Raw genomic sequence first — 16,360 nt, 5'->3', positions numbered from 1 at the left:
ACATCTGTGGAGTGGGGGAAATAAATAAAAATATAGTAGACTTTTTCATTATACTATGCAAATTCTCTTCCCACCCTTTTCTCACCCTGCAACTGGAGAGGTCTGTCTCTCAGCTCAGAATTATAGAAGACTTGTTGGGGCGCCTGGGTGGCTCAGTGGGTTAAGCCTCTGCCTTCGGCTCAGGTCATGATCTCAGGGTCCTGAGATCGAGCCCCGCATCAGGCTTTCTGCTTGGCAGGGAGCCTGCTTCTCCCTCTCTCTCTGCCTGCCTCTCTGCCTACTTGTGATCTCTCTCTCTCTCTCTCTGTCAAATAAATAAAATCTTTAAAAAAACAATTATAGAGGACTTGTTACCTACAGAGGGATGTTGCCTCTCTCAGATGTGTTGGTGAAGAATAAAGCCAGTCTCTGTGATGGCCTCCCAACTTCCAATGATGCCCACCTCCTCCTAGTCACATCCTTGTGTAGCCTCCTCCTATATTTTCTCAGTGAGACATAGCAGAAGGGATGGTATGTGATTTCTGAGGTTAGATTATGAAAGGCTGCAGGCTTTGTCTTGGGTTCTGTCTTTTGGATGCCTGTCCCTCACTCTGGGGGAAGCCTCATCATAAGGAACCTATGGGAGGGCTCCAGAAATGGGGAGGTCTGATGAAGGCTTCTTCCAACATTCCTGTCAGTGTGCTTAGAAGCAGATCCTCTAGACCCACTGGAGCCCTAGATAACTGCAGCCCTAATGGACATCCCATCCCAACTGCAGCCCAGTGCAAGGCCCCAGCCTGAACCACCCAGCTGAGCTGCTCCTGGATTCCTGACCTACAGAAACCCAACATAGTAAATGTTTCCTGTTTGAAGCAGCTAAGTTGGTGTAATTTGTTACACAGCAGTAGATAACTAAGCAGTAGGTTTGCTGGGTTAGACTAAAAACAGGATGGATTTCTTCCACTTTGAAAGTGACATTCCCAAACTCATACTGGAGTACGGTCAGTATATAACCAGCTTTAGCAATTGCAACACCATATTTGGCTTTTACTATAATTTTACCAAATCATGAAGAGTTTGATTGAATGGAGTAACTTTTATAACATAAGATTAACATCTTTAGTGTGTAGCCAAGTTTTAAAGGTATCTTTTACCTGCTTTATTCAAAAAGGTTTTGAAGTGATAATGATATATTTTACAACCAGACGCAAAAACCTCCTATCTTTAAATGGATAAACAGAGAAATGATGATTCGTGATGTTCTTTTAGTTTTTAGTATAACTTGTCGTAGGGCTTGGAGACTGATTAAAAATGGTGTTTGAAAAAATAATTTATTTTATTATTTTTTTTTTACATTTGTGTTGGGTTTTTTTTTCCCTTAAGATTTTATTTATTTATTTGACAGAGAAAGATCACAAGCAGGCAGAGAGGCAGGCAGAGAGAGGAGGAAGCAGGCTCCCCGCTGAGCAGAGAGCCCAATGCAGGACTCAATCCCAGGACCCTGAGATCATGACCCGGGCCGAAGGCAGAGGCTTTACCCACTGAGCCACCCAGGCGCCCCTTGAAAAAATAATTTAAAAAGCAATAAAGTTAAAAGAAATTAGAGTTCCTGAGGTGTTCGATTTGCCTACTGATTTCTGTGTTAAATTCATAGTATTTTTTCCTTTTTTCTTTTTGAAGATCCTCTTCATTTTGAGTCCTTTTTATGAATTCTCTGGATAGATCACTTAACTTTGCTTAAAGTCTTCGCTCCTACATCTCCATTATGAGCAGAAAAATTAGCTAAATATCATAACATATATTTAGATTAATTCTTTTTTTGCAGGCCAACTTTTAGGTTTTCATCAGTTTCTTGAAATTTGCTGCTGAAATTTTTATATTTTATTTTACTTTTATTTATTTATTTATTTTTAGATTTTATTTATTTATTTGACAGAGAGATCACAACTAGGCAGAGAGGCAGACAGAGAGAGGCGGGGGAAGCAGGCTCCCTGCTGAGCAGAGAGCCTGATGCGGGGCTCGATCCCATTTCCCTGAGATCATGACCTGAGCCGAAGGCAGAGGCTTAACCCACTGAGCCAACCAGGCACCCCTATATTTTATTTTAATTTATTTTATTTACAATGGTTCTTTTATGACTCCAAAACATGACTTCAAGAATCAAAGGTAGATTCCACATCCAGAGCCTCCCACAGGTCATTTTAGAAGGTATAAATTTTAAGCCCAGGGTTGTGAAGTGCTGGTTGGAAGCTGTAGCTGGCCCACGGATGGATGTGGGATGTGTTTTATTTGGCCTGCACTATATTGTCTCACGGAATGTTCTTAAAAAAAAAAAAAAAAAAAAAGTTGCCGACACTTAAAAAACCAGGTGATTTCACATTAAAAAGCAGATTTCTGGCTTCTCAAAACATGATAAGATCTGACAGCAGCCGGCCTATGTTCCTACATAGCAACGCCAGGCTCAAGCTAAGTCGTTGCTGCTGCTTGTAGCTGGTGCATGTACTTTTCCAGTTTTCTACTGCCCTTCTCCTCATTGTTTTTCTTACACTCTCTGACTTCACTTATTTGAATTACTTGCCTGGGCTGTGTGGAGATTGGAGTTTACCATTCCAGCTTGAAACAAACAACCCGCCACAGCAATTAAGAGGAGGGGTGGAAGCCGCTGTGAGCACTATAAAAGCAAAATCCCTGTTCCCTGACTTCCCTGTTTTACCTGTTACAGCCATGCCTATTATACGCTGGTGGGCATTTCTGTCCTCTTCTAGTCAACACAAAGTCATTTCTAGTATTCCATTCAACCAGCTCTAGATAGTACTAATTTTATGAGTGGTGTTGTTTTTAGAAGTCCTCCCTTTATGCCGTGTCTTTTTGTTTTAAAATTAAAGTGTCTGGAGCATTTTTAATTTTTCTGTATTAAAGGTTTTGATCCATTGACGTTGTAATCCTTCACACCTCTTAGTGAGAGAGTACTACAAGTTCAGCCTTTATTTTGTTAGGAAAACAAAAAACAAAAACACAAACCCAGGTCCCAAGAACAGCACGGAATAAAATTCTTAAGAAAAGGCAACTGTGTGAGAAGCAATGAGTTCTCACTCAAATTTTTGATATTAAGAATATTTAAAGAATTTTATGCACATAAGCCTTTACAAATGCTGGTAGAAAGGATCATGGAAAAACAGAGCGAGGCAGAGAGAAGTGACAGGTGACCACTCTTGTCACAGTCCCATGGAGGACGCTGTTTTCCTTCCTTCACTCAACAGTGAGCTGTTCATGAGGCCCAACTGAAACAGCTGACCAGCAAGTCTGAGAACTGTATATTTAGTTGTCTACATGTCTGCCGTAGGTGACCTTCATTATTATTTATGAAAAAGAAAGTGCTATTGGATAGTTGTAGTCCCTCCAATTTGCAGTCTAAAAAATGATTACAAATGAATAATGCTTCACATTTTTGAAATATAATATTTTAACTTAAATGTAATAAGGGCATATATTAAGGCAAGAGGGCAAGTGTGAAAAAGTAAATGGGTAATATTTCTATTATATATTAATAATTTTCGAAAGATTTTTAATTCTCAATGCTTAAAGGAGACATACAGTCCCATCATTTTTTTTTAAAGATTTTATTTATTTATTTGACAGACAGAGATCACAAGCAGGCAGAGAGGCAGGCAGAGAGAGAAGGGGAAGCAGGCTCCCCGCCTGAGCAGGGAGCCTGATGCAGGGCTCCATCCCATGACCCTGGGATCATGACCTGAGCAGGAGGCAGAGGCCTTAACCCACTGAGCCACCCAGGCGCCCCCCCATCATTTTTAAAATAAGAAAATTCCCTCCATCTTGAAAAATATGCTAAAATGTTTATATTTATTTTTCCTTTATAATAGTAATACTAGTATAGTTAGCACAGCAGTAGCTGTATGTATGGACAAAAGACATGCTCACATTTCTTTTTTTTTTTTTTTAAAGATTTTATTTATTTATTTGACAGATAGAGATCACAGGTAGGCAGAGAGGCAGGCAGAGAGAGAGAGGAGGAAGCAGGCTCCCCGCCAAGCAAAGAGCCCGATGCGGGGCTCGATCCCAGGACCCCGAGATCATGACCTGAGCTGAAGGCAGAGGCTTTAACCCACTGAGCCACCCAGGCGCCCCTGCTCACATTTCTTTTTTAAAAATTTATAATCACATCAAAGAAAATTTGCCAAATTGAGAAGGAAAGTACATCAGCAATAGTACCATCAATCCACTATAAATTCTTAGCATGTTGGTATATAACCCTCTTTTTCTGCATTTTTCTTTGTATAACTACCAATCTTGTTATCTAACAGTAATGATTATGTCAAATGTTATTGCATAAGAGAAGATTTGTTTTCTAAATATTAATTTTTGAAGATTAAAATTTAAAATGAAGCTATTTTCAGGCACTAAGATAAATTTCTTGACTCACTGCTTTTCTTTGGTCAAAACCTGTAATGAGCATCTCAATCTGTATCAGTCTTTGATTTCATAAGTATAATTAATTGAACAACCAAAACTCATTTTCAAATTGGAGTTAGAAATGAACTCCATGAGATTTCTGTTACAGGAAGTAATTTTTAAATGTACCAGAATTTGCATGTGCTTTGGTTACCATTACATTTTCCCAAATAGAGAAGTGTAGGACACAGGAAAGGGGAGAAGCAGGTAATATGGGAAACACTGCCCTGCGTATGCTTTTCCCTGCCCACTTCACAGACTTGACTCCTCGCTTTTCCTTGGTGTACCTTCACCCCAAGCCAGCTCTGCTACAACAAAACAATTTTACTCTATTCTGCTTCCCCAAGATCTAGCCAGGTTTCTAGGACATAGTAAGCACTTTTGAACACCCAGTGACCAAAGGAAGAGAGGAAAATATGTAAATATACCGAACATGAGAGAAGACAGGATTATACCAGGATGTTTTGGCTGTAAGTTATAGAATATCAGATACAAATGGCTTAAAAATAAGGTCATTTTTTTATTTTACATGACACATAAGCTCAGAGTCAGGGCAGTTCCAAGGTTGGTTTATGCAGCTGAATAGTGTCATGGAGGACCCAGATGTTTTTTATTTTTGTACTTAGCCATCCTCAGAATATTGGTAATTTCTTCTGTTATCATTGCAAGATGGATGTAGGAGTTCCAGTTGTCATTCATACACTTGACCATGTCAGCAAAGAGTCGGAGTTTTTTCTGTATCTATGGACGACAAAGAAAAAACCCTATCAGCAGATGCTTCTAGTTAACTTCTACTCATGCCTTGGCTGACAAAGGCTACTGGGTAGATACCAACAGTGACTGGCACAGAAATGCCAGAGGAAGCAACCGTAGGGAAGGGGAGAAAGATATGCCATAGGAAAAAGAGGAGCGACGGAGGCAGGTGGAAATAGTCTGTAGTATGTGTAATGTAGTATGGTGTGCATTCTGTACACCTACTGTATCCTTACCTGTACATACACTGCTTTATACCATGGATGTGTATGAAGGTAATAGAATACCATCATTTATAAAGAACAGTGTGTTTCTTTTTTTTTTTTTTAAGATTTTATTTATTTATTTGACACACAGAGAGAGATTACAAGTAGGCAGAGAGGCAGGCAGAGAGAGAGGGGGAAGCATGCTCCCTGCTGAGCAGAGAGCCCAATGGGGGGCTCGATCCCAGGATCCTGAGATCAAGACCTGAACTGAAGGCAGAGGCTTAACCCACTGAGCCACCCAAGCACCCCGAGCAGTGTGTTTCTGATCCTAGTTTTTATAGGACCATATAAATCTGGAGATGTGATGTATATGAAATCTTAAGTACATAATTGGTAAGCCCAACCCATGTTCTTGGAAGCTTCATTACCTTCACAGTAAGTCTTTCTCCAGCCATCCCTAGCCTTCTCCTCATTTACTATCACTTCTCTGGAGAGAATAGAAAACAGCTGAGGCTGGGATTCGGTAACAAGTCAGAAGAACAGAGTTTGCTTTCTTACTAACATTATAGGGTTCAGGAAAAGGGAGATACAGTACTCTAACAGTTATTCAAGGAAAGGATAAAATGCATGGGAATTACAAAGATAATAGATTTTTTTTTAAAAAAGAACCTAAGTTTTTATTAATAGTAATTTTATTTTTAAAAAATATTTTATTTGACAGAGGGCACAAGCAAGGGGAGCGACAGAGGGAGAAGTAGATTCCTTGTTGAGAAGAGAGCCTGATATGGGGCTCAATCCCAGGACTCTGGGATCATGACTTGAGCAACCCAGGCCCTCCTATTAATAGTACTTTTAGGGGTGCCTGGGTGGCTCAGTGGGTTAAAGCTTTTGCCTTCGGTTCAGGTCATGATCTCAGGGTCCTGAGATTGAGCCCCACATCCAGCCCCGCATGTGATATCTGCTCAGCAGGGAGCCTGCTTCCTCCTCTCTCTCTGCCAGCTTCTCTGCCTAATTGTGATCTCTGTCAAATAAATAAATAAAATCTCTAAAAAAAGTAGTACTTTTAAGCAGTTGGTAGTTTACTGTACTGTACTCTTACCTCTTAGAAAATATAAATGGAAATAAGCAAACATATATAGATGAACTAATCTTTATACTCTCTCAAAATAAACACAGCTCATCAGAGATCTCACTCAGCTTACAATAGGATTATATTCCGGTAAATCTATTGTAAACTGACAATATCTCAAGTTGAAAATGCATTTGCTACTGTACTACCTACTGACAGTGTAGCTTAGCCTAGCCTACCTGAAGCGTGCTCAAAACACTTCCATTAGCCTGAGGCTGGGCAAAGTCATCTAACATAGAGCCCAGTTTATAGTAAAGTGCTGAATATGTCATGTAATTTATTGAATACTGCACTGAAAGTGAGAAACAGAATGGCTGTGTGGGTGCAGCATGGTTGTAAGTGTATTGGTTGTTTAGCCTCGTGATCATGTGGCTGGCGGAGCTGAGGCTGGGGCCGCTGCCCAGCATCCCCAGAGAATATTGTGCGGCGTATGTATCACTAGCCTGGGAAAAGATCCAAGTTTCTGCTGAATGTACATTGCTTTTGCACCATCATAAAGTTGAAAAATATTAAGCCAAACCATCCTATGTCTGGACTGTCTGTGTATATGTTCTAGGTCCCCTTAAATATGTACACATAAAGTTGATATTACCATACAACACATGTATAATTTGGACTGAGCTGAATTAAGTTACTATTATATTATCTTACTAATTAACATAAAATATGAAAATTATATCTATAAATTACATAAAATATCGCACTTTATGCTTTCTTTCCATTTCCCTTGGGTGGGGGTGGTAGGAGAGATACAGTAATCACCTGTTTCACCTGCTGTCTTATTGATCTTAAAGCAATTGCAGCAGAATCTCAGAGAAGCTTCTGAGGAATCTGTTATATTGAGAGGTTGATATTCCAGTCTGCTGCTGTTGTCTTTTTTTTTTTTAAACCATCGTCCTTTTATCTGCCTCTTGTTCTTCAGATACATATTAACTTCCCAATGTATTTCATATTTCACATTAGATTTTTTAAATTAAAATACAGTTGCTAATCATTGTAGTGTTAATTTGTAGAAGTGTGTCACCTGCACCAGAGTTGAATGAGTCTAGCGCCTAATAACCTTTCATTGATACATGTTTAATAGAAGGATGAGTGAACCATTCACATGATATTAGAACTTCTAGGATAGGGGCGCCTGGGTGGCTCAGTGGGTTAAAGCCTCTGCCTTGGGCTCAGGTCATGATCCCAGGGTCCTGGGATCGAGCCCCACATCGGGCGCTCTGCTCAGCAGGGAGCCTGCTTTCTTCTCTCTCTCTCTCTGCCTGCCTCTCTGCCTACTTGTAATCTCTGTCTGTCAAATAAATAAATAAAATCTTAAAAAAAAAAAAAGAACTTCTAGGATAATTATAATAATTAAAGGAAAACAAATATCGGACACTATAATCTGTATTTTCTAACATTATTCCCTTTTGGAAAATGTGATATCACCAATCTTTTAAAAAATTGAACACTTTTTTTTTTAAATTAAAGACTTTAAGTGATATGCTAAATAGATAGCTTGGCTATGAAGACATAAATTGCCAAGGCACTACAAATCTGGGAAAATGAGAACATAATTTGAAAGGAAGAGATTCTAGAAATGGGCATATGTGATAGTAAGAGAGGCCATGAATACAACGAGGGGAGAATGTGTAACTAGGTATGGTGTTTTATGCTTCTCAAAAGACATTTTTTACGTATATATTTTATGGGTCTGCCTGCTTGTTTCCAATTCTCTGTAATTTAAAATGTGTTATTTTTATAGCTGTTTGTCTTGGACATGCAAGCAAATAAACATGTATATTCAAAAGATTTTATTTCTGACATGAAATGGTTAAGATAAATTTATTCCTTTATCTTTACATTTTTACATACAAAATATGTTGTTCAGTTGTATGTACAGTGAAAATTCACCTTTTAATCCTGAGTAAGTTAAAAAAATCTTTTAAAAGTACTATAAGATGAAAAGAATTTAAAAATTGACATTATTGGCACAAGATTCATGTTAATGTTTACTCATGTAAATAGCACAAAATACTGCCTAATTAGTGTGGTTGGTAAATTTTTGGTACTTTAATTTTCTCTGTTATTGTAAACCATGCATAAAATGCTTGCCTATTGAGAAGTGCAGAATTGTCAGAGCTTAAACAGCTGACATCTGCTTACTCTCTTAAAAAAAAAAAAAAAAGAATAACAAGCCATTTCAGCCTAATCTACCTCAAATGTGTTCATGTAAATGGAGGTCCGTCTATTGACCTGTATTCTTTTCAGCTCAGGATTGGTCCACATGGTTTATGAAACCAGGAAGGCTGATTTGAAATGCAGATGTCGAGACAGTGAAGTACACCCTCCCCTTTTTTCTTTGCTGTATCTGTCAGGGTGAAAAATGGCTTGCACAAGGGTCAGTCACCCATACTCACTTAATTACTTTTCTTGGACCCACAGAACTGTCACAAGCTGTGGTGGATGCGGGAGCTGTTCCTCTTTTAGTACTCTGTATCCAGGAGCCAGAAATTGCTTTGAAAAGGATTGCTGCTTCAGCCCTCAGTGATATTTCAAAGCATTCTCCGGAGTTAGCGCAGACGGTAGTGGATGCAGGAGCTATTGCTCACTTAGCCCAGATGATCCTGAACCCTGATTCTAAATTAAAGGTATTTAAAAATAAAGTTAAAAAACAAACAAATCAAGCTTCTGATTACCTCAGAAAATAGAAATGTGTGTAGATTAATATTATGCATTTAAAAATAATTAGAAAATTTATCACTGAAAGCAGATATGTGTATGTTATGTATTTGATCTTTTAATATGTGAGTCTTATGCTGTAAAAATCAGACAGTGGATCTATCTGGTTAAAATATGTACAACACTGAAAACTAGGAGTAGCATTGGTATTAATATTAATCATGAAAATAAGGAATTACGTAATGACTGAATCTCAGGGTTGGAAGGGACCTAAAGGTCTTCTAGCCCGCCACTGTTGTATTTAAGATTCCATGAAAACTGCCATATTTATCTTAGCCTTTTTTTAATAGCTCCCTAAAATTTTTTTGATATTCAGCTAATAGGTAATTATACTTTCCATTCTACTAGTTACATTCTATAAGATTCTAAAATTGTTAATGTTAACTAAATAATGGTAAGATCTTAGAAATGTTATCAGCATGATGCCAAAAATAAGATGCTACTTCTGCTTGATCCTTTTTGTACTACGTGTATCATTAAGTAAGTATTAATTAAGAAATACTATCATCCAAAGGTCATATCCTTTGATGATCTGCATAGATAAGAGATTTAAAGAGACTGCAGAAGAATGAAGGCGTTTAATTTGGGAATTAGGGAATTTAAGAAACTAAGTGTCTCAGTATAAGACTAGGACAGAACTATAAGTTCTGTCATAAAAGTAACTGTTTTTTCCCTTCTTATATAGGGATTTGAGTGTGTATAAAGCTGTTTGAGTTAGAACTCTGCAGCGAGCTCTATATCATGTATTTTTATTTTGGTTTTTGCTTAACAGCGTCAGGTCCTTTCAGCTCTTAGTCAGATTGCAAAGCATTCTGTGGATCTGGCAGAAATGGTTGTGGAAGCGGAGATTTTCCCAGTTGTACTTACCTGCCTGAAGGACAAAGACGAATACGTGAAGAAAAATGCTTCTACTTTAATTAGAGAGATTGCAAAACATACACCTGAGGTAAGTAAAAAAGAAAAAAAAAATTAAGTTTTTAAAATACAGTAATATTTAGCTATTTTTAGTTTTTAAGCAAAACATCAACTTGTTTGCAGGGCTCAAGTGCTGTGCCACAGAATCTGGTTAGCTCAAGGCTTCTCATCCTCAGCACTGTGGACATTTTGGACTAGGTGACTGTTTGTCATGGGGGGGCTGTCCTCTACAGGACAGGGTGGATGGTCAGCAGCATCCCTGGCCTCTGCCCACTGGACGCCAGTAGCACCCCTAACCCCATCCTGATAAACATGTCTCCATATATAGGCCAGATGTTTCTCAGGGGACAAAAAGGCCCCTAGTTGTGAACCACTGGGTTATATTAATAGAATTTCAGCCTAAAATCTCAGTTTCTAATAATTTCCTGCTTTCCATTCCTAGACAATGGGTGGCATGGACTTTTCTCATCCTTGTCATTCTGGGTCAGCTGGGAGTAGTGAGAGACAGCATGCCTCCAGGTCTGAAGAGACCACCAGGCCCACAACCTAGTATAACCCCTCTGCTAAGTGCTTGAGCTCTCAGATGCTGAAGGAGAAGAGATGAAGCAAATCTGGGTAGATTCTGAAGTCGCATCTTTTTCTGTGTATATTTTGACTAATCAATTTCATTTCACGAAACTCATTCTTGATGTCATCTAACGTCTTCATTTGGTTGAGATTTTTCAAGATTGAAGTGCAATCAGCTAGTAGTCATTGCTAGCAAAGGGGAGATAATTAGGCTAGAATGGTTCAAGTCTGACACTGTCTTTTAGCACTCAGTGATTAATGTGCTTCATACTCACACATTGTGATTGGGGGCTTCAGTGTTAACTGGTGATGAACTCGCCCTAGACTTGATGTCTAGGTGAGGAATTTTGACATCTATTGCAATAAGGATAAAAGTCGTGCTATTGATGCATGAAAAACTGAATCCCAGAGTGGTTCCTCGCAGTGAGTATGTCTGCTCATTTGAAGTAGCAGGATTATTCTACTTATCTATTCCTTAATGAATACAACAGTCTCACTAAATGATATTTCAGATTTCACCAGATGGTTTTTTAGGTCCTAAATTTAAAAAAAAATGGGCAAGGTTGAAGTCAGATTTAAAGGTAATCTCATGCTTCATCGTCACGATGCTCTGATTCTCCTCTCCTCCTAGCTTTCGCAGTTGATTGTTAACGCCGGGGGAGTGGCTGCCGTGATTGATTGTATTGGGTCCTGCAAAGGAAACATAAGACTGCCTGGCATCATGATGCTTGGTTATGTAGCAGCTCATTCTGAGAACCTGGCAATGGCAGTGATCACTTCCAAGGTCTGTGCTTGTTTCGTTTCCTCTGATTACTGCAGTGAGATGTACTAAGACAGAACCACGCATGAATGCCCTTCCACAGAGTGTAAAATTGAACTGACCAGAGTGAAAGAATTATCTCAAGAAATTTTCAGCTTTTTTTTTCAAGGCTTGTTAGTAAGTTTCCCAAAGCAATGCTTGAAGTAAGGTTTACTTTGCAGAAGTTTAAAGTTTTAACCAGTGTTTAATATTGACAAACTATCAACACTTCTGAGGTTTAATATTATCTGTACTTAAATATTACGTATCTACCTCAAAGGATTGACTACATATTTATAGACATATAAAGCACACTTTGATTCAAAACAACTGTTATAGAGGCACCTGGGTGGCACAGTTGGTTGAGCGTCTGACTCTTGGTTTCAGCTCAGGTCATGATCTTGGGGTCCTGGGATTGAGCTCCACTTCAGGCTCTATGCTCAGTGGGTAGTCAGTCTGCTTGGTGATGTCTCCCTCGCCCTCTGCCCCTCCTCTGCCCCTGCTTGTGCATGCATTCTCTCTAAAATAAATAAATAGATCTTTAACAAAATATACAACTGTTATAAATGACATGCCTGATACTCATTTTCATTGTTCTCTGAGGTCTATACATTATCCCCTTTCCTGTCATTTGGGTAAGACATGACAAGGCTAGCACATCCTTTCTTTATCTACCTTCTCTACCTCAGCTTTCAAGAACTGATTTCTTTTCTTAGGTGGAGGAAACTCAGAGCACACATCAGATAGTAATGTTTTTGTTTCCTTGCTCTAGGGATTTGGCCTTATCTCAACTCGGTATTAACCCATCATGGAGTGTAGCCTTGGCACATAGTAGGTGCTCAATAAATTTTTGTTGAATGAATAAATATTGATTTCCCAAAGAATGCTTCAAAGGCTGTATGCTTACAGTGTCTCCGGCAACCCTCTAGGGTGTGGGTTTCTTATCAGCATAGAAAACCTGCTGTGTGTTAAACAGAAGTGCGAGGTTTTTTGTTTTTTTCTTTTTTTATCCCTTGCTAATCCTCAGAATAAGGAGGAACCTCAGATCTTTATTTTCTACCAATTCCTTGATAATTCTTTGCTTCACTCCCTTTTTATCCTGCGCTTTTGCTTTTGTTCTTCTATTACCAAAGACTATGATAGTGACTAGAGCAGTAGTGCTTTCTGAAGGGTCGCCATGGGGATATTATTGGGATTTTTGATTTGCAGTTCTTTTGTGCATAGAAAGCTTACACATAGGAAGAAGGATGAAAGAAGCAATTACTTTTGCTTCCTGTATTTCTTCCCTCAACTAACCAGGAGGTGCTCCCCTCCTTTGGTCTAGGGTTGCCGCTGGCCTCTCCCACCTAGTTTGCCTTTCAGTTAGTGAAGATTGGGGTGGTGGCAGCAGCAGTTTGAGGCACGCCTCCAGGGCTGCATGATTCTTTCCTTGTCCTGTGCAGCCCTGTAAGGACCAGTAACCTCAACTTCCATTTACACAGCACTTTATAATTCTCAAAGCACATTCATGTTCCTTATCTCATTTGATAGTCATAACAATGGAGACCCATAGGTCAGAATTTGGGGGGTGGGGATAAAAGTGTCTTGTCTTCCTCTTGCCTCCATTCTTGATATATCTTGGAAGTATGGGGTTTCTGGAAAGTTGCCTCATTCTGGAAACAGATCTGACCTTTTTTGTTTTGTCAGACACACATTTTCAGTTGTAAGAAAGAAGCTGATGAAGAGATATGGCCAGTTTCTTTAGGCAGTTAGTCTTAGTGATAACTGAATTTTAAGGTGGACAAAGAGAAAATATACATAATCATTTGGTTTTTGCTATGGTAGCCTGACCTTTTGATATTGGCTTTTGTGATACTAAATTTAAGGTGATAATTATTATAATCTCAAATTCGTTAGAAAATTATGCCTATGTAGAATCTGGAATAATAATTTGATTTGGTTATTTGAGTCTTCCTTGGGAATATTAAATGTGGTGTACTTGAGACCCTTTAGTTAATTCTGTTTTGATTATTGAGATAAAATTGAAGCCTGTGCAACATATAAGTACATGATATCTGTGTAACAAAAGTAATCATTGCTATTTTGATATTTTAATCATGTTAAAATGGGCAAAACTATTATTTAAAAGTTGGCCAAAATAAATGAAAATTATTTACTATTTCAGGAAAGGTTTTAGTGAATCTATTTCATCTAAAAGTTACTTAAATAGGGTTCTTGCTCATTCATTTGATTTTGGATAGTAGTTATTTTGTTCTCAGATCTATTATACTTGGTAAAGGGCATTTTTTAAAAAGGATTCTAAATTAACTTTTTAAACAAAGGACAATAAAAGGTTTAAAATCTTAAAACACTTTTATTTTGTCACAGTGGAATCTGGGTTTGCCTGTAATATACTAGTCTGGGGCATCTGTTATTTGGTTAAATGCCTCTCTATTTGGGGAGTAAATGCTAGCAGAGATAGTTTAGTTGGATTGTTACAGATAATTAAGGTAAATTAGTTCTAGTCATTTTATTGACTTGAAAAATGACAGCCCCTGTGCTGTGCTCATTTATTGAACCGTTTAGGAAAAAAGGGATCAAGGACAAAATGATTTCTTCTAATGTTTGAGAGACATGGAAGACTCTTTAATCCTGCTCTAGATTCATAACACTTGCTCTTTTGATCAACGCTGCAGGGTGTGCCCCAGTTGTCAGTCTGCTTGTCAGAAGAACCAGAAGATCATATTAAGGCTGCTGCGGCTTGGGCCTTAGGACAGATTGGGAGACACACTCCAGAGCACGCCCGGGCTGTTGCAGTCACAAACACCTTGCCGGTTCTGCTTTCATTGTATATGTCAACAGAAAGTTCTGAGGATCTTCAAGTAAAAGTAAGTGGTTAATTTTTAACAGTTGTACGAAGATTTGTTAGATTTGACTCATTCTTAAAAAATACGTAATTTAAATGTTTTCATTATATTATGGGTAATATTGATTTTATTAGTCAAGAAATACAAATATATCAGAAGAACTGAGGTAGCTTTTCTTTGAAAATGGGTTACCCTTATCTCTAACAGTGACATATTTTGAAGAAAGTTCTCTGTAGGTGCAAAGTGGTTTGTAAAATGAATGTCTGGTTTTTGCATTCTATATTCATGTTGACTTTCCTTATGGAATAGGAATTGAATAGCAGGATTTTGGAGGTGAATTAGAACTTTAGTCCAGTTAACATTTAAAAACTGCGCCCAGAGGAATTTAAGGTTGAAAGGCATAATGGTCAGAGGGTATTCCTGAAGCTATGATCTACCTCTCCTAAGTCTGCTTGATCATTTAATTATATGTTTTATGTTTGTTCCTTAAAAGAAAAATGTCCATAAATTCACTAAGTTAAACATTTTTAAATCCTGTGCTTTTTTAAGAAGGAAGGTTTCTTAAAAAAAATATCAATGGCTATGAAAATGATTCACAAAACATAAATTTAATTAGGATGGGTTTTTTAATAATTTTAGAATTTCAAAGAAAGAAGAAAATGTTTCCCAGCATAACTCCCTTAAGAAAGCATGTACCTTTTTTTGAAAGTAGTTTTTAGAATTGACTTAGACTGAGGAAAGAGGACAGAAAAGATAATAATAATTCAAAAATAAAATTAACAAGAGTAAGTTAAATGACATTTAAATTTAGTTAAAACAATAAATTAGCAAATAAGAAAACACATTTGCTGAAGCAATTTTACATGGTATAGTAAGGCAGGAAGTTTATTTGAACTATATAGCTGAGGAACTCTGAAAGTTTTATAGCGAGTCATTTATTGGATTTATAAATTTTATATAGAAATGAATTTATGTTTATTTGGTTATGTTTACAGGTTATTTTTCTATAGCTTCATTGAGGGAATTTCTAACATTAGCATTTTTTCAATTTTTGTAAGACTTTCTAGGTCAATGACTTAATAGATTTGAGGCATCCCTTACGTTTCTCCACAGTATTCAGTGTATTCCTTCGCAAAGTTTGGTAGAGAATAAGTTGACAATATGTTAAGGCCTTTCCCTGTTTAACAATTCTGTGATTCTTTGGCTTTCTGGTGAGAAACCACAATTACATTTCCAGTTTTTATTTGTCCAAGTACAACTGATTTACATACATATAATTTTAACTTATTTATGTAGTTCACTTTTCGCCTCATATTTCTTTAACCCATTTATCATGCTTGCTTTTTCATCCTCCCACTTCCCTCTTCATTCCTGCCCCCCCCCACCTCCTCCTCCTTTTCGTTCCTCCTCCCTCCTTTCTCTGGTGGTCCAATGACTGTGGTCTCCTCTGCAGGGTCTCTGCAGGTATAAGCTGTGCACAAAATAGAATAGTAATCATGTTCAACTTCTAGATTATCAGGAGGTAAATTATTAATAGTCTCTATCACTTTTAGATTCCTCTGTGTAACAACTTTTATTTTCCTTAAAGTTTTGAAAAAAAGGAATATATCAGCTACAGCATGAATAATTAATAGTGGAATCAATAGTAATTACAGTTTGAGAAACTCTTGCAAATGGTGTCTTAGGTAGCACAAAATGTTTTTTATATACTACTAAGTTTATGTAACTTGGTTTTTAATGAATTATTATGCTGTTTTGTCATATAAATATCACTAGAGTAAAGTAAGTTTGAAAACTTCACCTTTTGAAGTAAGATCATTTTTATTGTGTTTAAGTCTAACAAAAGTAGTTTTACTAAAACATTCAGGTTTACTAATAGAAGTTAAGGTTCCTTCTGCCTATTTTTGATAAAATATTTACTTCCAGGAAATATAATGGGTAGTAAATTAAAAAGTGGGATCTTTATTAATCATTA

The 16,360-nt window shown here is 37.6% G+C and overlaps 1 protein-coding gene across 4 annotated transcripts in view; it reads left to right on the top strand.

Annotated features, from left to right (window-relative positions):
• The window catches only part of SPAG6 (sperm associated antigen 6), a 62,914-nt gene that overhangs the window by 30,928 nt on the left and 15,626 nt on the right, over positions 1–16,360 (top strand). For all 4 annotated transcript variants that reach the window (XM_047742947.1, XM_047742945.1, XM_047742944.1 and 1 more), the window contains 4 exons: positions 8,962–9,167; positions 10,031–10,204; positions 11,372–11,524; positions 14,215–14,406. In XM_047742947.1, coding sequence (XP_047598903.1) covers positions 8,962–9,167; positions 10,031–10,204; positions 11,372–11,524; positions 14,215–14,406 — 725 coding nt within the window. The remainder of the gene's footprint in view (positions 1–8,961; positions 9,168–10,030; positions 10,205–11,371; positions 11,525–14,214; positions 14,407–16,360) is intronic.

Source organism: Lutra lutra, chromosome 8 (genome assembly GCF_902655055.1).
Source record: "Lutra lutra chromosome 8, mLutLut1.2, whole genome shotgun sequence".
NCBI lineage: Eukaryota > Metazoa > Chordata > Mammalia > Carnivora > Mustelidae > Lutra > Lutra lutra.
Note: the sequence above shows the minus strand (reverse complement) of the source record. Positions and strands in the feature narration are given on the sequence as shown.